This window comes from Ixodes scapularis, unplaced genomic scaffold (genome assembly GCF_016920785.2).
Source record: "Ixodes scapularis isolate PalLabHiFi unplaced genomic scaffold, ASM1692078v2 PGA_scaffold3__209_contigs__length_174095766, whole genome shotgun sequence".
Classification (NCBI taxonomy): domain Eukaryota; kingdom Metazoa; phylum Arthropoda; class Arachnida; order Ixodida; family Ixodidae; genus Ixodes; species Ixodes scapularis.
In genome coordinates, this window is record NW_024609868.1 from 130,163,599 (window position 1) to 130,182,381 (window position 18,783).

An 18,783-nucleotide genomic window follows, 5' to 3' on the forward strand; every position below is an offset into this window, starting at 1 on the left:
AGAGGGCCGCCCGACTCGAGGTAAGCGCCATACGGTCCGTCCCTTTTATTTTTAATGGCTGTTAGACTAGAGTCTGCCCTACGAGTCGCCACGCTTAACGTGCGTGGCCTTTCAGCGAGACGCCGGCAATACCAGTTAAGCCGTCTGTTTGCCGAGCATGAGCTTGACATAATCGCCGTGCAGGAGACGAAAGTCGAAAGCCATGAACAGACGGACCGTATGGTGCGACCCTTTCAGTCTCTTTTCAATATATGCGTTTCGCACGCGGTTGGTTTTTCCGGAGGTTGTTGTCTATTTATTCGCCGGTCAGTAGGTGTTGTAGAAACGGCCGTACATTCGTGTTCCTCTGGCCGTTTTGTGTATTGTGATTTTTCCTTTTCTAACGTCGAGTGGCGGGTTATTTGTATTTATGCGCCAAACCAAGAAGGTGAGCGTAAAGTTTTTGAAAGTATCGAAACGTATCTCAACTGTAATAGGGTCGTTATTTTTCTTGGCGATTTTAATTGTGTTTGCTCTCCAGAGGATAGAGCGAATCAAGTGCGTTTTCGAGATTCCAGTGCTTTTTCTTTGAGTGATATTATTGCAAGAAATATATTAGAGGACGTCACTGTTTGTGCATCTAAGGGAGGGGTTCAGTACACCCATTTTCAAGGTATTAGCCATGCGAGGCTTGACAGAGCGTATATTTCACTTGATCTTGTACCCCTTTGCGACCACTACGAGGTGAAACACGTGTCTTTTAGCGACCATGCTTTGGTATTTTTTACTCTTGGGAACAAGAAGAAATCACCGCGTTGGGAGTGGGCGCTGTGGAAGATGAACGGATGTCTCGTTAATGACGAACCTTTTATTTCCCGAGTTAAAGAAGTGTTTAAAAATTTGAGTGTGAATGACCAAGCAAATTGGGGGGAAAGGTGGGAATTGTTTAAAGAGGACGTCAAAATGATCGCTATTGAGAGATGTAGCGTCATAACACATCACAAAAAGATTAAAGAGAATGATCTTCGACGCAAGTTAGACATGCTCATAGCCGAAGAAGGCAAGAAACCCGGCGAGTTCGCGAAAGAAATAAGAGATGTTAAAAGTCAATTGGAAATTATCGATGCTGTAAAGTACAGAGGGGCTATGGTGCGGGCACGTAGTGAAAAGTATTTGATGGGAGAAAGCCCGACGAAGCGCTCGCTTAGCGACGAAAAAAGATATGCCAAACGCAACGAAATCAAAGAGATAAGTTACGGCGCCACTCTAACCCGCGATAAGAATATAATTGGAAAAGCGTTTGTAGAACATTATCGCAATCTGCTAGGGAACAGTACCCCTTTAGACACTGATTATAAAACTTGTTTTTTGTCATTGATGCCGCAACTGGATCAGCAGGTTTGCGAAAGCTTGGAAGTGCCAATCAGTATTGGAGAAATTGAAAAATCTATAGACGAATTAAGTCCCGGCAAGACACCCGGGCCGGATGGCCTTGGGGCAGGTTTTTATAAAACTTTTAAAAGTGAGGCAGCAGTTGCACTGCATAAAGTTTTGGCCGAGGCCTACGAAGTTCACGTGTTGCCGCCCTCGTTTTCAAGGGCGCACACTGTTCTCATTCCAAAGTCTGAAGATCCAGTAAAGCTTCTGTCTGTATCAGCATATAGACCAATTAGTTTAACCAATGTGGATTACAAAGTTTTTATGAAAGTTCTGGCTAGACGGTTGCAACCCGTGATTCAGTGTCTCGTGGGACCACACCAGACGTGCGGTATTAAAGGGCGCACCATCGCTACCAATATTCACGTGGCCAGATCTGTGCTAGAGTGCTGCGATGCTTTTTCTGGACGAGTGGCGATGCTGCAGCTCGACCTAGAAAAAGCGTTCGATCGCGTTTCGCATGAGGTACTTTTTAGTGTTCTAGAGCATGCGAACGTAGGCTCTGTCATTCGCGAGGGCGTAAAGATGGCGTATACAAATTGCACGACTAGTTTGATTGTAAATAAGGGAGTCACCGAAGGTATCAAAGTTAGGACGTCTGTAAGGCAAGGTTGCCCGCTTTCGCCATTACTGTTCGCGCTTTACTTAGAGCCCTTTTGTTTAAAGCTTATTCATAATAGTAATATTCGTGGTTATAAATTGCAGTCAAGTGAAGTAAAGGTTCTTTCCTACGCGGATGATGTCGCTGTTATTTGTGTCGATCGAGACAGCGTACGTGAAGTGATAAATGTGGTTTCTTCCTTTTGTGCGCAAACTGGTAGCGTGGTGAACTTTGATAAATGCATTGGTTTTTGGCACGGTGACTGGTCAAGTAAGCCAGAAGTGTTCATAAATGTTAGGTGGAAGACTTTACCCACGAAGTATCTCGGAGTACCTCTAGAACATTACCAGGACACCACAAGTTATTGGAATGAAGAAACCGAAAATGTTAGATTAAAGGCGGAAGGGTGGAGGGGTAGGGATTTATCTATGTTTGCGCGTTCGACCGTGTGTAATCTGTTTTTAATATCAAAAGTCTGGTATATATTACAAGTGTTGTGTATGTCACGTATGAATGTGCAAAAGCTGCATAGGGTGTTTGCTGTTTTTATTTGGTCTTCAACATGGGAGCGTTCTGCTCGAACGAATTTATTTAGGTCGGTGCGAAGTGGTGGTTTGGGGTTGTCCCATTTGTTCATACGTCAGATTGTTTCACGCTTCATGTTTTTACGCGATCAGAGGGATGCCTTTTTGCGCACAGTTGTTCAACTTCGTCTGCAAAACGCCTTGTCCGAGTTTATTGTTTCGTCATCCACTGGGAAGGGTGCTGCAGTGCAAGGATATTTGAGAGAAGTGTTACTTTGTTTTCGAATCTTGAAGGTCCGTTTTTCTTTAGATTATCTTAGTACCGTGTCACGGAAAAAATTGTATCGAGATTTGGTTGATGTTCTGCTGCCTGTGCCGCTTTATCGTTCCCTATACTGCGAAGGCCCTGGCCTAGATGCTCTAAAAAGAGTGAAGAAGATGCCGGTAAAGCCTAATGCTAAATCCTTTTTCTTTAAACTTCATTGTGGCGTTTTACCCGTAAAGCCATGGTTAGAAGAAAAGGGCATTTTCGTGCCATGGTCTACGTGTTGTCTTTTATGCAAGCAGCCAGAAACTGTAGAACATGTGTTTATTTCCTGCTGGGACGCTGTATTTCTGTGGGATATACTCCAGCGCACACTCAAAAAGGATTTCCCGATCACCGCCAGAGGTATACGGTTTTTATCAATAGAGAATGTAAATGGCGTACAGCTGCAACGGAAAAAGAGTAGCACGAGTGACCGACGACCGGAGCGGCAAAATCGCGACACGCGGCGCTATTGTTCCCAAGCGCGCCGATAGCGAGAGTGCCTGTCACGTTCCATGTCTCAACGGAGGGGTGGCAGGCAAAAAGCAGCCCATCCTAAAGCCCTCATTTTAACAGCTATCTTATCTCTCAATTTTCTACCGGCCACCCCCGCGTTGAGACATGCAACGTGACTGGCACTCTCGCTATCGGCACGCTTGGGAACAAGAGCGCCGCGTGTCGCGATTTTGCCGCTCCGGTCATCGGTCACTTGTGCTACTCTTTTTCCGTTGAGGCTGTACCTTATGATATGATCCTACTACTGGGCCTTCACAGTTTATGGAAAACAAGAGTAGGCGTAAATCACGCTGATAAAACAGTCCGCTCGGCGCGTGAATATTTTATTGAAAGTGTTGCCGGCATCCGTGAAGTGTTCCGGGCACAGCCCGAACAGCCGGATTGGTTGCCCATTCTTGATGGTTTGGTTTGTCTAAAAGAATTTTAATGACACCACGGCAGCCAAGTTAAGGCTGACGTGTTTTTAAACCCTCCTTTGTATATATCCTATTGTACAAATGTAAAAACGGGCAGTAAAGAAAAAAAAAAAAAAGCCTCCGTGGCGCAATCGGTTAACGCGTTCGGCTGTTAACCGGAAGGCTGGAGGTTCGAGCCCTCCCGGAGGCGAGGCTAGAGGCTTCACTTTTTATGCGCCCAGGTGCTGATGAATGACTCTCAAACAGCGGCTGGAATGAGGTTTTGGGCAGACTTTACACGTTGTCAACACGAAAGGAGATCGCCTCCGTGGCGCAATCGGCTAGCGGGTTCGGCTGTTAACCGGAAGGCTGGAGGTTCGAGCCCTCCCGGAGGCGAGGCTAGAGGCTTCACTTTTTATGCGCCAAGGTGCTGATGAATGACTCTCCAACAGCGGCTGGAATGACGTTTTGGGCAGACTTTACACGTTGTCAACACGAAAGGAGATCGGGGTCGTCACCCGCCTCCGTGGCGCAATCGGCTAGCGCGTTCGGCTGTTAACCGGAAGGCTGGAGGTTCGAGCCCTCCCGGAGGCGAGGCTAGAGGCTTCACTTTTTATGCGCCAAGGTGCTGATGAATGACTCTCAAACAGCGGCTGGAATGACGTTTTGGGCAGACTTTACACGTTGTCAACACGAAAGGAGATCGCCTCCGTGGCGCAATCGGCTAGCGCGTTCGGCTGTTAACCGGAAGGCTGGAGGTTCGAGCCCTCCCGGAGGCGAGGCTAGAGGCTTCACTTTTTATCCGCCAAGGTGCTGATGAATGACTCTCCAACAGCGGCTGGAATGACGTTTTGGACAGACTTTACACGTTGTCAACACGAAAGGAGATCGGGGTCGTCACCCGCCTCCGTGGCGCAATCGGCTAGCGCGTTCGGCTGTTAACCGGAAGGCTGGAGGTTGGAGCCCCCCCGGAGGCGAGGCTAGAGGGCTTCACTTTTTATGCTCCCAGGTGCTGATGAATGACTCTCAAACAGCGGCTGGAATGACGTTTTGGGCAGACTTTACACGTTGTCAACACGAAAGGAGATCGCCTCCGTGGCGCAATCGGCTAGCGCGTTCGGCTGTTAACCGGAAGGCTGGAGGTTCGAGCCCTCCCGGAGGCGAGGCTAGAGGCTTCACTTTTTATGCGCCAAGGTGCTGATGAATGACTCTCAAACAGCGGCTGGAATGACGTTTTGGGCAGACTTTACACGTTGTCAACACGAAAGGAGATCGCCTCCGTGGCGCAATCGGCTAGCGCGTTCGGCTGTTAACCGGAAGGCTGGAGGTTCGAGCCCTCCCGGAGGCGAGGCTAGAGGCTTCACTTTTTATGCGCCAAGGTGCTGATGAATGACTCTCAAACAGCGGCTGGAATGACGTTTTGGGCAGACTTTACACGTTGTCAACACGAAAGGAGATCGCCTCCATGGCGCAATCGGCTAGCGCGTTCGGCTGTTAACCGGAAGGCTGGAGGTTCGAGCCCTCCCGGAGGCGAGGCTAGAGGCTTCACTTTTTATGCGCCCAGGTGCTGATGAATGACTCTCAAACAGCGGCTGGAATGACGTTTTGGGCAGACTTTACACGTTGTCAACACGAAAGGAGATCGGGGTCGTCACCCGCCTCCGTGGCGCAATCGGCTAGCGCGTTCGGCTGTTAACCGGAAGGCTGGAGGTTGGAGCCCCCCCGGAGGCGAGGCTAGAGGGCTTCACTTTTTATGCTCCCAGGTGCTGATGAATGACTCTCAAACAGCGGCTGGAATGACGTTTTGGGCAGACTTTACACGTTGTCAACACGAAAGGAGATCGCCTCCGTGGCGCAATCGGCTAGCGCGTTCGGCTGTTAACCGGAAGGCTGGAGGTTCGAGCCCTCCCGGAGGCGAGGCTAGAGGCTTCACTTTTTATGCGCCCAGGTGCTGATGAATGACTCTCAAACAGCGGCTGGAATGACGTTTTGGGCAGACTTTACACGTTGTCAACTCGAAAGGACATCGCCTCCGTGGCGCAATCGGCTAGCGCGTTCGGCTGTTAACCGGAAGGCTGGAGGTTCGAGCCCTCCCACAGGCGAGGCTAGAGGCTTCACTTTTTATGCGCCCAGGTGCTGATGAATGACTCTCAAACAGCGGCTGGAATGAGGTTTTGGGCAGACTTTACACGTTGTCAACACGAAAGGAGATCGCCTCCGTGGCGCAATCGGCTAGCGGGTTCGGCTGTTAACCGGAAAGCTGGAGGTTCGAGCCCTCCCGGAGGCGAGGCTAGAGGCTTCACTTTTTATGCGCCCAGGTGCTGAGGAATGACTCTCAAACAGCGGCTGGAATGACGTTTTGGGCAGACTTTACACGTTGTCAACACGAAAGGAGATCGCCTCCGTGGCGCAGATTCCACTTCTGGCCGCCGCAGCGTACGGACGTGTCAATCATGAGCTCCCCCGGAGCGGTTTCAGCGGCCGCTGGCCGCGGTAACAGGAACTCGGACGCTGTTGCCCAGGAATACCAAGTCATTCTGCCGCCACTTCCAACAGGTACTACAGTTTTGAATACAGTTTTTTTGCATGCCGACGTGAGTGCAAGGCCCTACCGTCTGGAGCATTTTCGCGAGGCCCTTGTCAGCGCGACACTGTTCGCCGAGGTGGTCGCCATGGGGGCGTACCAATACAATCACGTGTGGGCGGTTACCCTCGAGAGTGCCGAAGGAAAAAAGAAGCTGCTCGCCGCCGGCGAGCTGGCCGTCAAGGGGTGCCGGTGTATCGTGGTCGACCCGAGCAACCAGGACACACGCCTGAAGTTACACTGGCTGCTGCACCACGTTCCCGACGATGAAGTGCGAGTGGCCCTGGCACCCTATGGCAAGGTTACGGAAGTCGTCAGAGACCAGTGGCGGGCCGCGGGCGTGTACTCAACAACGCGCTCGGTGTCACTCAGGCTCAAGGCTGGAGTCACGGTGGACGCCCTCCCACATCAACTGCGTGTCGCCGGCGACCTGGTCCTGGTGGTCGTCCCAGGCAGGGCACCGCTCTGCCTTCGGTGCCGGGGGAAGGGGCACATACGGCGGGAGTGTCGTGTACCGCGTTGTGTGCTCTGCCGACGCTTCGGTCATGACGAGAGCCAGTGCGTTAGGACCTACGCGTCCGTCACGGGGCCCTTAGGAAACGAGGACGAGGCTGAACATCTTATGGACGTGGCCGAGTCCGAGGCAGCTGCCTGCGACGAAGCTGGTGGACCACTTCCAGGGGCAACGCCCCCTGACCGTACCGCTGGGGATAAGAAAGATTTTGAGGGTGAAGGAGAGCAGCGCCTGCAACCTGCAGAGCCAGTAATAGGCGACACCCCTTCGGCGGAGGGCACCAAGACCGCAAGTTCGGTCCCAGCGACGACGTCCTGCAAAAAGCCGGAAACCATGAGTGTCGAGGTGGCAGGCACCAGCGGCGCTGTCGCCAAGCGAGCTCGTGAAGAAGGCGTCGACGAAAGACCCAACTCCGGTGAGGCCCTCCCCGATGAGCCGCCCGCCAAAACGGCTCCAGTGCACCGGGCAACCGTCAAGCCGAAGCCCAACATTCCGCCGGAAAGACGTGCGTCGGTGATATCGCCCCCATAGCAGCGAGGGCCCGCGCTCGGCTAGGCACCGCTTATCGAACTGGAGACCGACGAGACTCTGACAGGACGGCGGCTTCGCGTCTTCACGGCGAGGCATGTAATGAGTTGTTCGGCGATCCCATGGGTGGGTGCACCGAGCGACGCAACAAGACTGTGAGTCTGTCGCCGTTCTCAGCAACCCGAGGTAAGCACCATGCGACCCGTTTGCTCTAACTCTTAAATGGCAGTGAACCTTACGATAGTTCTCCGCGTCGCGACGTTGAACGTGCGGGGCCTGGGAGCAAGGCGACGACAGTACCAGCTCAGCCGCCTTTTTCTAGAACACGATCTAGACATAGTCGCCGTCCAAGAAACGAAGGTTGAAAGTGTGGAGCAAACGGACCGCATGGTGCAGCCTTTCAGAGCTCGATACAATGTCTGCGTGTGTCACTCTGTTGGAACGTCAGGAGGTTGTGCTCTGTTTCTGCGCAATTCGTTGGGTATTGTTGAAGAGACAGTAACAGTATGCGAAACAGGCCGTTTAGTTGTTTGTGACTTCTCCTTTTCTGGCTCACAGTGGCGGGCAATATGTGTTTACGCGCCAAATCGCGAATATGAACGAAAAGTGTTCTTTGAACGTGTTGAATATTACATAAAATGCGAAAGACTTGTCATTTTGTTGGGTGACTTTAACTGTATGTGCGCAGCAGAAGACAGAGTGCGCAGGCAGCCTGTTCGGGATCAGAGTGCTCTATTTTTGAACCTGGTAGTGCAATAGAATAATTTGGAGGATATTGGCTGTGTGTTGTCCCATATTAATTCTCCCCAGTTTACGCACTTTCAACGTGAGAGCCACGCTCGCTTGGATAGGGCGTACGTCTCTGCGTGTCTTGTTCCACTGTGTGAAAACTATGGAGTTAAGAACGTATCTTTTAGTGACCATAGTTTAGTCCTCTTTACAATTGGGCGAAAAGAAGTAAAATCACGGTTTAACTGGGATCTTTGGAAATTTAATGATAAGCTTCTGAATGATTAAACTTTTACGAATGATATGAAAGAACGCATTGGACAAATGCTGGCGTCTGGGACGCGAAACTTTGCTGAACTTTGGGAGCAGTTCAAGAATGACGTTAAAATAAGAGCGATCGAAAGATCATGTATTTTACGCCGGCAAGAAAAAGAGTTGCAGTGTCAGCTAGGTTTCGTATTAAGCATGGAGAGCGCGCAACCCGGAAACTTTACAAAAGAAATTAAACAAGTTAAAAGCAAACTGGAACTTATTGATGTAGAAAGATACAAAGGAGCTACGATAAGAGCCCGCGCCGAGCGTCTGTGGTTGGGTGAAACACCGACCAAGCGCTCGCTTAGCGATGAAAAGAGATACGCATCACAAAATAACATAATAGAAATACAGTACGGCGCCTCCATGACTCGCGAAAAAGAACTAATTGAACGCGCATTCGTGGAACATTATCAAGATCTTCTGGGGCATAGTAAGCGTGTAGAAGAAGGATTTGATCGCGAGTTTCTACCACTCAAGCCCAAGTTAGATGCCGAAGTTAAAGCGAGTCTCGAGGTACCAATTAGTCTGCAAGAAATTGAACGGGCAATCGATGAACTAACTCCTGGAAAGTCGCCTGGGCCCGACGGCTTAGGCGCTGCTTTTTACAAAGCATTCAAAAGCGATGTAGCTGTGACTTTACACCGCGTGGTAATGGAAGCATATGACAAAAAAGAACTGCCACCGTCTTTCCGTAAAACTCATATCGTTTTAATACCTAAGTTTGACGATCCAGCGATGCTTTTATCGGTGAAGTCCTACCGCCCTATAAGTGTGACCAACGTAGGTTATAAAGTGTTCATGAAGGTTTTAGCAAGAAGGTTGCAAGGCGTCATATCATCAATTGTTGGGCCTCATCAAACATGTGGAATTAAGGGACGAACAATTTTCACCAATATCCATGTCGCGAGAAGTATTTTAGAGTGTTGCGATGCATTTCAAGGGCGAGTAGCCATGCTGCAACTCGACTTGGAAAAGCCTTTCGATCGCGTTGTGCATGATGTTCTTTTCCGCATTTTAGAGCACGTCAATGTTGGCTCGGTAATTCTAGAGGGGGTTAAGATGTCTTACACAGACTGTTTTTCGAGCATTATTATTAAAAGTTAGTAAAAGATTTCAAGTTCAGTCGTCGGTCAGACAGGGGTGCCCGTTATCACCCCTGTTGTTTGCTGTTTACCTCGAACCGTTTTGTTTAAAGCTTTTGTATAATGAACGGATAAGGGGCTTTCGGTTGATGTCGAGTGAAGTTAAGGTTCTTGCCTACGCGGATGATATAGCTGTTTTCTGTGAGGATACAGAAAGTGTTAGAGAACTCGTAAGGGTGGCTAATTTATTTTGTAAGATGTCAGGTAGTGTCGTCAATTGGGGTAAGTGCGTGGGATTTTGGCACAGCAGCTGGGAAAGTGCACCTCGTGTTTTCGAAAATATTCAATGAACCCGTTCACCGGCAAAGTACCTCGGGGTGCCACTCGAGCATTACCGTGACACCACGGAGTATTGGAAAGAGGAAATCGAAAAGGTCCGAGCGAAAACACTCAAGTGGGGGGGTCGTGATTTGTCAATGTTTGCTCGCTCGACAGTTTGTAACCTTTTTGTTGTGGCTAAAGTCTGGTATGTACTTCAAGCGCTCTGGATGACGAGGGCCAGCGTTCAGAAATTGCATAGAGTCTTTGCAGTTTTTGTTTGGGGATCTGGATGGGAACGCTCTAGTCGTACCAACCTGTTTCGCTCTGTGCAAAGTGGGGGGTTGGGATTAGCCCATTTGTTTCTTCGGCAGGTTGTGGCCCGTTTTATTTTCTTGCGTGATAAGAGGGATTTATTTTTGCGGACTGTATTGCAAGTTCGCCTCTGTCATGCATTACCCGATTTTGTTGTCTCGTCTAGTAAGGTTGATTGTCCTGGGATGCGTGGTTTTTTGCATGAAGTTGTCCGAGCCTTCCAGTTCCTGAAGGTGCGTTTTTCATTGGAGTACCTGAGTGTTGTATCGCGAAAACGTTTGTACAGAGACTTGGTAGACGTGGTGTTGCCAGAGCCTCTTTACCGATCTTCTTATTGCGCTGGCCCTGGCAAAGATGTTCTCAAAAGACTAAAGAAAATGCCTGTTAGGCCATCTGTAAAAACGTTCTTTTTTCTGCTGCATAGTGGCACACTCCCTGTTAAACCCTGGCTTGAGGAAAAAGGAATATTTGTTCCCTGGTCAGTTGACTGTCTGTTATGTCGAAAACGAGAAACTATACACCACATCTTCTTGGACTGCTGGGATGCAGTATTCCATTGGGACATTTTACAACGAACTCTGAAAAAGGATCTGCCAATAACAGAGTATGGCATTCGTTTCCTCCCCATTAGCAGTGAAGGGGGCGTGCCCTATGACATGTTCATGGTATTGAGCTTGCACAGTATGTGGCGAACAAGAATGGCCGTGCGACACGTTGACGCAGATACACGTCCCATGAGGGACTATTTTATTGAAAGTGTTGCGTACATCAGGAAAGTGTACAAAGCCCAAAATTGAGAGTGTTGCGTACATTAAAGGCAGCCTGAATGGCTGCCTGTGATGGATAGTCTGGTCGCCCTGAAGGCATTTTAAACCATTTGCGCCGGCCTAAGAAGGACGGGCGTTTTTTAACATTCGTGTTCTGTGTGTCGCATGTATTTGCTTGGTATGCTAAACAGGCAATAAAGAAAAAAAAAAAAAAGCCTCCGTGGCGCAATCGGCTAGCGCGTTCGGCTGTTAACCGGAAGGCTGGAGGTTCGAGGCCTTCCGAAGGCGAGGCTAGAGGGCTTCACTTTTTATGCGCCCAGGTGCTGACGAATGATTCTCCAACGGCGTCTGGAATGACGTTTTGGACAGACTTTACACGTTGCCACCACCAAAGGAGATCGAGGTTGCCACCCGCCTCCGTGGCGCAATCGGCTAGCGCGTTCGGCTGTTAACCGGAAGGCTGGAGGTTCGAGGCCTTCCGAAGGCGAGGCTAGAGGGCTTCACTTTTTATGCGCCCAGGTGCTGACGAATGAATCTCCAACGGCGTCTGGAATGACGTTTTGGACAGACTTTACACGTTGTCACCGCGAAAGGAGATCGAGGTTGCCACCCGCCTACGTGGCGCAATCGGCTAGCGCGTTCGGCTGTTAACCGGAAGGCTGGAGGTTCGAGCCCTCCCGAAGGCGAGGCTAGAGGGCTTCACTTTTTATGCGCCCAGGTGCTGACGAATGAATCTCCAACGGCGTCTGGAATGACGTTTTGGACAGACTTTACACGTTGTCACCGCGAAAGGAGATCGAGGTTGCCACCCGCCTACGTGGCGCAATCGGCTAGCGCGTTCGGCTGTTAACCGGAAGGCTGGAGGTTCGAGCCCTCCCGAAGGCGAGGCTAGAGGGCTTCACTTTTTATGCGCCCAGGTGCTGACGAATGATTCTCCAACGGCGTCTGGAATGACGTTTTGGACAGACTTTACACGTTGCCACCACCAAAGGAGATCGAGGTTGCCACCCGCCTCCGTGGCGCAAGCATTCTTCTTCCGGCAGCGTAGGCGATCGGTTGGTGAATCATGAGCTCCGTCGGAGCGGTGATAGCGGCCCAGCCGGGCCGCGGTGACAGGCATGACGCTTCTACTTCGGACTATCAGATTATACTGCCTCCCCTGCCTACTGGAGCTGCGGTGTTGAACACCGTGTTTCTGCACGCTGACATCCGCGGGCGCCCGTACCGCGTCGAGGATTTCCGCGACGCCCTGGGCCACCTGGAACTGCTCCCCGGGGTTCTCGCCTTGGGGGCGTTCCAGATGAATCACGTCTGGGCCGTGACTTTCAAGTCACCGGAGGGTAAGCGGAAGACCCTTGCGGCGGGTGACCTCGTCGTCAAGGGCCGACGATGCATCGTTGTCGACCCGGGCAACCGCGACATCCGCGTCAAGCTCCACTGGCTCCTGTATCACGTCCCCGACGACGAGGTGAAAGCCGCACTGGCCCCTTACGGCACGGTGACCGAAATGGGAACCGAGAAGTGGCGGGTGCAGGGAGTCATGGACTGCGGGTCAATGACGCGCACGGCTGTCATCCGGCTTAACCCTGGGCTCGGGTTGGACAAACTGCCGCATCAGCTGCGTATTGCCGGAGGGCAGGTGCTCGTCGTGGCGCCGGGCAGGGCACCACTCTGCCTGCGCTGCGAGCGGACCGGCCATATCCGCCGCGATTGCCGGGCGCCGAAGTGCCAGTCCTGCCATCGGATTGGTCACGACGCCGCCCACTGCGTCAAGACCTACGCTGCGGCAACGGGCCCCGGAGCTGGTCAGGCCAACGCTGACCACCTCATGGACGAGGCGGATGCGGAGGAGACAATCAAGGGAGCTGGTCCTTCTACCGGGACGCCTGTGAGCGGAACCTCCCAGCAAGTTGACCCACCCGGGTTGGAGCACCCGCTCAAGACGACTGACGCCGCCACCTCTGCCAATCTTGCCGTGGCGTCAGCCAGGAAGGACAAGGCGACGACAGGGAGGGACGAAGTGTCAACGAAAGGGGCGCCAATGAAAGCGACTGAGGGACAGCAAGGCAACGAAGTCAACATGGTCGACGCTAGTGCGCTCGCCTCAAAAAGGCCGCGTGAACAGGAGTCCGACACCTCAAAGGTTGACAACGATGCAAGCCAGTCTGAACCACCAGTGAAGTCTGCGCCAACGAAAAAGAGAGTCCCGCGACCTTCTCCGAGCTTCGTGTCTGAACCCAGAGGCCCGGACAAGCCGGCCGGCTGAGGCGGCCCCGAACTAGCCCTTGGTGAGAGTCTCTCGACTATGTGAGTCCCTGTTTCGCGAGGACGTCCAACCTTTTCAATAAACTGAAGGTCGCGACGCTGAACGTCCGCGGGTTAGCCTCGCGTCGAAAACAATACCAGGTTAGGAGGCTTCTCATTGACAACGAGATCGACGTCCTCGCGATCCAGGAGACGAAAGTTCATAGTGACGAAGAGACTGCGCGCCTTCTCGTTCCTTTCTTACATTATTTTGAAGTTTGTGTAACGCGCGCAAATGGAATGTCTGGGGGGTGTATGTTGTTTTTAAAGAAATCGTTGAATGCACAAGTTGAATCCGTCATTGCCGACAGTGAAGGGCGGTTTGTTATATGCGATTGTATCATTTCTAATGTTGGGTACCGGATAATTAATATATACGCACCGAATGACTCGAATGCAAGAAAAGTTTTTTTCGAGGGCATCTATAGTTATTTAGATTGTCACAGAAAGATTTTTTTGTTAGGTGACTTCAATTGTGTATGCGACGTACGGGACCGATCCACTCAACATCTTCAACGCGATAGTAGCACAAAAGTTTTAGAAGAGATGATAACGGAGTTTATGTTACAGGATGTTGCTAATTTCCAAAGACGTACCGAAAGTGTATGGTATACGCATTTTCAGTCCTCAAGCCATGCTCGCCTTGACCGGGTGTATGTCTCTATTGAAGTTTTAACTGGCTTTGACGACTACAATGTGTTACCAGTCTTTTTTTCCGATCATGCCTTGGTCTCTTTTGTTGTCGGCGAGAAACGTAAAAAACACAGCTTCCGATGGGAACTATGGAAGCTTAATAACAACCTACTCCAGGATGAGATATTTAACGAGAACATCGAGTTATTGTTTAGCGAAATGACCAACGAGAATAGCACCGCGAGTGTAAGATGGGAACGGTTTAAATGAGAATTTAAATTATGTGCCCTGGAGCGCTCCAGCACCGTTGCATACTGGAAAAAGGCAGAGGAAAAGTTGCTTCTCAACGATCTTCAAAGGTTATGTAAACTGGAATGCGAAAATCCAGGAAGGTTTGCGGATCAACTTAAGACAGTTAAAAATAAAATCGCCGAACTAGAAGCAGAAAAGTATAAAGGAGCTCTTGTTCGGGCCCGCGCTGAAAAATTCATTTTGGGCGAGCAGCCAACGAAACGGGCATTAAGCGCAGAAGCATATTATGTAAAGAAGAAAAACATATTTGAAATAGAACTCGACGGCGTGCTGAGTAGGCGTCCCGAAGCCATAGAAAAGGCATTTACTGATTACTACAGTAATCTCTTCCGGCGGCAGGATCACGGCAGTGACTCACGACTTGATGGGTATCTCGCGGTAATGCCACGCCTCAGTGACGAGATAAAGGAATGGCTTGAAGAACCTATAAGTGTGGCTGAGGTCGAGCGTGCGATTGATGAACTGGCGACAAAAAAATCTCCAGGCCCCGATGGGCTGACTGCCGGCTTTTACAAGAAATATAAACACCTCGTAGCTGGTCATCTTCACGCTGTATTAATTGAGGCGTACGAAACTAATACGTTGCCACCTTCTTTTCTAAATACGCACACTGTACTGATTCCAAAAAAAGACGACGAGCAAAAGTTAAGAGACATCCGGAACTACCGGCCGATAGCATTAGCGAACGTAGACTACAAAATATTAATGAAAGTTTTAGCTCGGCGATTGCAAACTGTTATTGGTGAAATAGTAGGAGAGTACCAAACCTGCGGTATTAAGGGACGGTCCATTTTTTCAAATATTCACACTGCAAGAAGTATATTAGAATTGTGCGATGAGGAACTAGACCAGGTAGCCATGCTCCAGATAGATCTGGAAAAGGCTTTCGATCGTGTGCAACATCAGGTACTTTATAAAATACTTGAACACGTTGGAGTCGGTAAAATTATTCTCAGTTTTGTCCAAATGGTATACACGGGATGCACTACACAGCTTGTTGTTAACGGCAAACCGACACCGCGCATTAGTGTCGAGTCATCAGTCAAGCAAGGATGTCCGTTGTCGCCGTTGCTATTTAGCATTTATTTAGAGCCATTTTGCAGAAGCGTAATGAATAACAGTCTTGTTAAAGGGTTTTCACTCCAAAATATAGAAATCAAACTTCTCGCTTACGCGGATGATGTTGTTCTATTCTGCAAGGATAAGAAAAGTATTGTCGAGGCAGCTCGAGAGGTGAAGGACTATTGCGAAGTGACTGGTGCGGCTGTCAATTGGCAGAAGTGTTGTGGCCTTTGGCACGGATCATGGGCTACCAAACCAGATGTTTTTCAAGGTATAAATTTTACGTCGACGCCGGCCAGGTATCTTGGTGTTCCACTGCAGCATTACAAAAACTCCAATGCGTACTGGGTTTCGGTAGTTGAGGAAATACGCGAGAAGTCTAGTAAATGGAGAGGTTGGGAAATGTCCATTTTCACGCGCGCAACTGTGTGTAACATTTTTTTACTTGCGAAATTTTGGTATGTTCTTCAGGTTTTGGCGTGCTCTAGATTAAACGTACAGAAGTTGCACCGCGTCTTTGCTGTGTTTATCTGGCAGTCTGGATGTGAAAGTGTGCGTCGCGATAATTTGTTTTTTCGCGTTTGTAAGGGGGGACTGTCACTGTCTCACGTGTTTGTAAAGAAAGTAGTTTCACGCTTTATGTTTCTTAGAGAGCAAACCAACCCCTTTCTTCGTGCTGTAATTCAGAACAGACTGCCAGAGCACCTACCTATGTATGTTGTTTCTTCGTATTGTCGCGAGCAACGCAGGCTTGGTAGTTTCCTTCGTGAGGTCGTTGAGGCGTACCGTTTTCTATCCGCACGTTTCTCCCAGGAGTATTTGGCGAGTGTCACGCGAAAGCGTTTAACGCGTGATATTATTGATAGTGTCTTTCCTATGCCTGTGTACCGCGCTCTGTTTCATGCAGATCCAGGGCAAGACGTTTTGTCCAGAGTCAAAAAGATGACAGTCGCACCGTGTATAAAAACATTTTTCTTTAAGCTACACACAAACTGCCTTCCTGTGAAAAAGTGGCTTGACCAAAGAAATATTTTTGTTCCATGGGGTATTGACTGTTTTTTGTGTAAAAGGCCGGAAACTATTGAACACGTATTCCTAGACTGCTGGGACGCTTTACTGTTCTGGGACGTCCTCCAGCGGACTATCAAAAAAGATTTACCGTTAACACCACATGGTATTAGGTTCCTTCCCGTGGAAAAAAATAACGAAATTCCTGCGGATCTTGTCATGCTCCTGGGTCTGCATGCAATATGGCGTAGCAGAATGGCGGTTAGGCATGCTGATGTGGACGTGCGCCCAGTAAGATTGTATTTTATAGAATCTGTCTGGAAACTAAAATCTGTCTATTCCTCTTTAGAGTGCCAGCCTGACTGGATGCCAACTCTAGATGTACTGGAGAACTTAAAAGAATTTTAGTCCATGCACGCGTACTGTCCACCGTGTATGTGATTTTAACATTGTGTGTAAATTTTGTTTTTTGTCAAAACAGGCAATAAAAAAAAAAAAAAAGAAAAAAAAAAAAAAAAAACCGCCTCCGTGGCGCAATCGGCTAGCGCGTTCGGCTGTTAACCGGAAGGCTGGAGGTTCGAGCCCTCCCGGAGGCGAGGCTAGAGGGCTTCACTTTTTATGCGCCCAGGTACTGACGAATGACTCTCCAACGGCGTGTGGAATGACGTTTTGGACAGACTTTACACGTTGCCACCACCAAAGGAGATCGAGGTTGTCACCCGCCTCCGTGGCGCAATCGGCTAGCGCGTTCGGCTGTTAACCGGAAGGCTGGAGGTTCGAGCCCTCCCGGAGGCGAGGCTAGAGGGCTTCACTTTTTATGCGCCCAGGTACTGACGAATGACTCTCCAACGGCGTGTGGAATGACGTTTTGGACAGACTTTACACGTTGCCACCACCAAAGGAGATCGAGGTTGTCACCCGCCTCCGTGGCGCAATCGGCTAGCGCGTTCGGCTGTTAACCGGAAGGCTGGAGGTTCGAGCCCTCCCGGAGGCGAGGCTAGAGGGCTTCACTTTTTATGCGCCCAGGTACTGACGAATGACTCTCCAACGGCGTCTGGAAGGACGTTTTAGACAGACTTTACACGTTGTCACCACCAAAGGAGATCGAGGTTGTCACCCGCCTCCGTGGCGCAATCGATTCCACTTCCGGCCGCCGAAGCGAAAGGACGTGTGAGCATGAGCTCCGTCGGAGCGGGTTCAGCGGCCGCTGGCCGCGGTAACAGGAACATGGCTTCTGCCGAACAGGACTACCAAGTTATCCTGCCAACGCTTCCAACAGGTACAACAATTTTGAATACTGCTTTTTTGCACGCCGATGTGACCATGAGGCCATACCGTCTGGAACATTTTCGTGACGCCCTGGTTGGCCTGGCGCTGCTCCCCGAAGTGCTCGCCTTGGGGGCGTACCAGTACAACCACGTTTGGGCCGTCACCTTCAAGAGTGTCGAGGGCAAGAAAAAACTGCTCGCCGCCGGGGATATCACAGTCAAGGAAGGACGGTGCGTCGTTGTCGACCCAAGCAACCAGGACACGCGGCTGAAGCTCCACTGGCTGTTGCACCACGTCCCGGACGACGAAGTGCGAGTGGCCTTGGCGCCCTACGGAAAGGTGACGGAAGTCGCCAGAGACGTGTGGCGGGCCCAGGGGTGCGCCTGCATGTTGTCCACGACGCGCTCGGTGTCCATCAGGCTCAAGGCCGGACTCACCGTGGACTCCCTCCCTCATCAGCTGCGCGTCGCTGGGGACCTGGCGCTCGTGGTTGTACCGGGCAGGGCGCCGCTGTGCCTTCGGTGCCGAGGGAAAGGCCACATTCGTCGAGAGTGTCGTGTGCCGCGTTGTGCTCTCTGTCGGCGCTTCGGCCACGAAGACAGCCAGTGCATAAGGACGTACGCTAGCGTCACGGGGCCCGTGGGGAACGAGGACACGTCCGAGCTACTCATGGATGTGGTCGAGTCCCAAGAAGCAGCCGGAGGCGAAGGTGGCGAGCCTCCTACAGAGGCGACGCCCACCGGGCTTTCCGCCGGGGACAGAGCCGACAGCAGGAACGACGGTGAGCGACGCCGTCATCCTGAGGCGCTGCCTGTGGACGGTACCCCTGCTTCGAAAGGTGTCACAGAGACCGCAGTTTCGGCTGTGGCGGCGACGCCCAGCGAGGAGTCGGAAGCCATGAGTGTCGGGGAGGCAGGCTCCAGCGGCGCAGTCCCCAAGCGGGCTCGCGAAGACGTCGACGAAGGTCTAATCGTAAGTGCGGTCCTTCCCGAGGAACCGCCCCGAAAAGCGACTCCTGTGCGTCGGGCAAGCCTCAAGCCTAAGCGCAACATCCCTCCGGAGAGGCGACCACCGGCGACACCACCCCCGTAGGTGCGATAACCCGTTTTTTGTTGGGCACCTCTTCTCGGACTGGAAACCGACAAGACTTTGAGGGGACGATGTCCTCGTGCCGCCGCTTTGTGGCCCGAACTTTCGGCGAACCCTCTCGTCGGACCCACCGGGCGGCACACCGGGACTGTGAGTCTGTCGTCGTTTTTCAGCGACTTGAGCTGTGCACCATGC

The 18,783-nt window shown here is 51.0% G+C and overlaps 1 protein-coding gene and 19 non-coding genes across 20 annotated transcripts; all 20 read left to right on the forward strand.

Annotated features, from left to right (window-relative positions):
• The first annotated feature begins 3,896 nt into the window (after positions 1-3,896).
• On the forward strand, positions 3,897-3,970 carry Trnan-guu. The gene has a single exon. It is a non-coding gene; the product is annotated as a tRNA-Asn (tRNA).
• A 111-nt stretch (positions 3,971-4,081) lies between these two features.
• Positions 4,082-4,155, forward strand: Trnan-guu. The gene has a single exon. It is a non-coding gene; the product is annotated as a tRNA-Asn (tRNA).
• A 124-nt stretch (positions 4,156-4,279) lies between these two features.
• On the forward strand, positions 4,280-4,353 carry Trnan-guu. Its single transcript has one exon. It is a non-coding gene; the product is annotated as a tRNA-Asn (tRNA).
• A 111-nt stretch (positions 4,354-4,464) lies between these two features.
• Trnan-guu lies at positions 4,465-4,538 on the forward strand. Its single transcript has one exon. It is a non-coding gene; the product is annotated as a tRNA-Asn (tRNA).
• Positions 4,539-4,662: 124 nt separating this feature from the next.
• Positions 4,663-4,736, forward strand: Trnan-guu. The gene has a single exon. It is a non-coding gene; the product is annotated as a tRNA-Asn (tRNA).
• Positions 4,737-4,848: 112 nt separating this feature from the next.
• On the forward strand, positions 4,849-4,922 carry Trnan-guu. Its single transcript has one exon. It is a non-coding gene; the product is annotated as a tRNA-Asn (tRNA).
• A 111-nt stretch (positions 4,923-5,033) lies between these two features.
• Trnan-guu lies at positions 5,034-5,107 on the forward strand. Its single transcript has one exon. It is a non-coding gene; the product is annotated as a tRNA-Asn (tRNA).
• A 111-nt stretch (positions 5,108-5,218) lies between these two features.
• Positions 5,219-5,292, forward strand: Trnan-guu. The gene has a single exon. It is a non-coding gene; the product is annotated as a tRNA-Asn (tRNA).
• Positions 5,293-5,416: 124 nt separating this feature from the next.
• Positions 5,417-5,490, forward strand: Trnan-guu. Its single transcript has one exon. It is a non-coding gene; the product is annotated as a tRNA-Asn (tRNA).
• A 112-nt stretch (positions 5,491-5,602) lies between these two features.
• Positions 5,603-5,676, forward strand: Trnan-guu. The gene has a single exon. It is a non-coding gene; the product is annotated as a tRNA-Asn (tRNA).
• A 111-nt stretch (positions 5,677-5,787) lies between these two features.
• Positions 5,788-5,861, forward strand: Trnan-guu. The gene has a single exon. It is a non-coding gene; the product is annotated as a tRNA-Asn (tRNA).
• Positions 5,862-5,972: 111 nt separating this feature from the next.
• Positions 5,973-6,046, forward strand: Trnan-guu. The gene has a single exon. It is a non-coding gene; the product is annotated as a tRNA-Asn (tRNA).
• A 5,079-nt stretch (positions 6,047-11,125) lies between these two features.
• Positions 11,126-11,199, forward strand: Trnan-guu. The gene has a single exon. It is a non-coding gene; the product is annotated as a tRNA-Asn (tRNA).
• Positions 11,200-11,324: 125 nt separating this feature from the next.
• On the forward strand, positions 11,325-11,398 carry Trnan-guu. Its single transcript has one exon. It is a non-coding gene; the product is annotated as a tRNA-Asn (tRNA).
• A 125-nt stretch (positions 11,399-11,523) lies between these two features.
• Trnan-guu lies at positions 11,524-11,597 on the forward strand. The gene has a single exon. It is a non-coding gene; the product is annotated as a tRNA-Asn (tRNA).
• A 125-nt stretch (positions 11,598-11,722) lies between these two features.
• Trnan-guu lies at positions 11,723-11,796 on the forward strand. The gene has a single exon. It is a non-coding gene; the product is annotated as a tRNA-Asn (tRNA).
• A 372-nt stretch (positions 11,797-12,168) lies between these two features.
• On the forward strand, positions 12,169-17,270 carry LOC121837288. Its single transcript, XM_042292878.1, has 2 exons — positions 12,169-13,004; positions 17,257-17,270. The coding sequence occupies exons 1-2, from the start codon at positions 12,212-12,214 to the stop codon at positions 17,268-17,270; spliced, it is 807 nt and encodes a 268-aa protein (XP_042148812.1). The 5' UTR covers positions 12,169-12,211.
• On the forward strand, positions 16,753-16,826 carry Trnan-guu. Its single transcript has one exon. It is a non-coding gene; the product is annotated as a tRNA-Asn (tRNA).
• On the forward strand, positions 16,952-17,025 carry Trnan-guu. Its single transcript has one exon. It is a non-coding gene; the product is annotated as a tRNA-Asn (tRNA).
• On the forward strand, positions 17,151-17,224 carry Trnan-guu. The gene has a single exon. It is a non-coding gene; the product is annotated as a tRNA-Asn (tRNA).
• Positions 17,271-18,783: the final 1,513 nt, after the last annotated feature.

Coding starts and splice junctions, on each gene's coding strand:
- LOC121837288 (XM_042292878.1), top strand. CDS start 12,212: ATGAATCACGTCTGGGCCGTGACTTTCAAGTCACCGGAGGGTAAGCGG.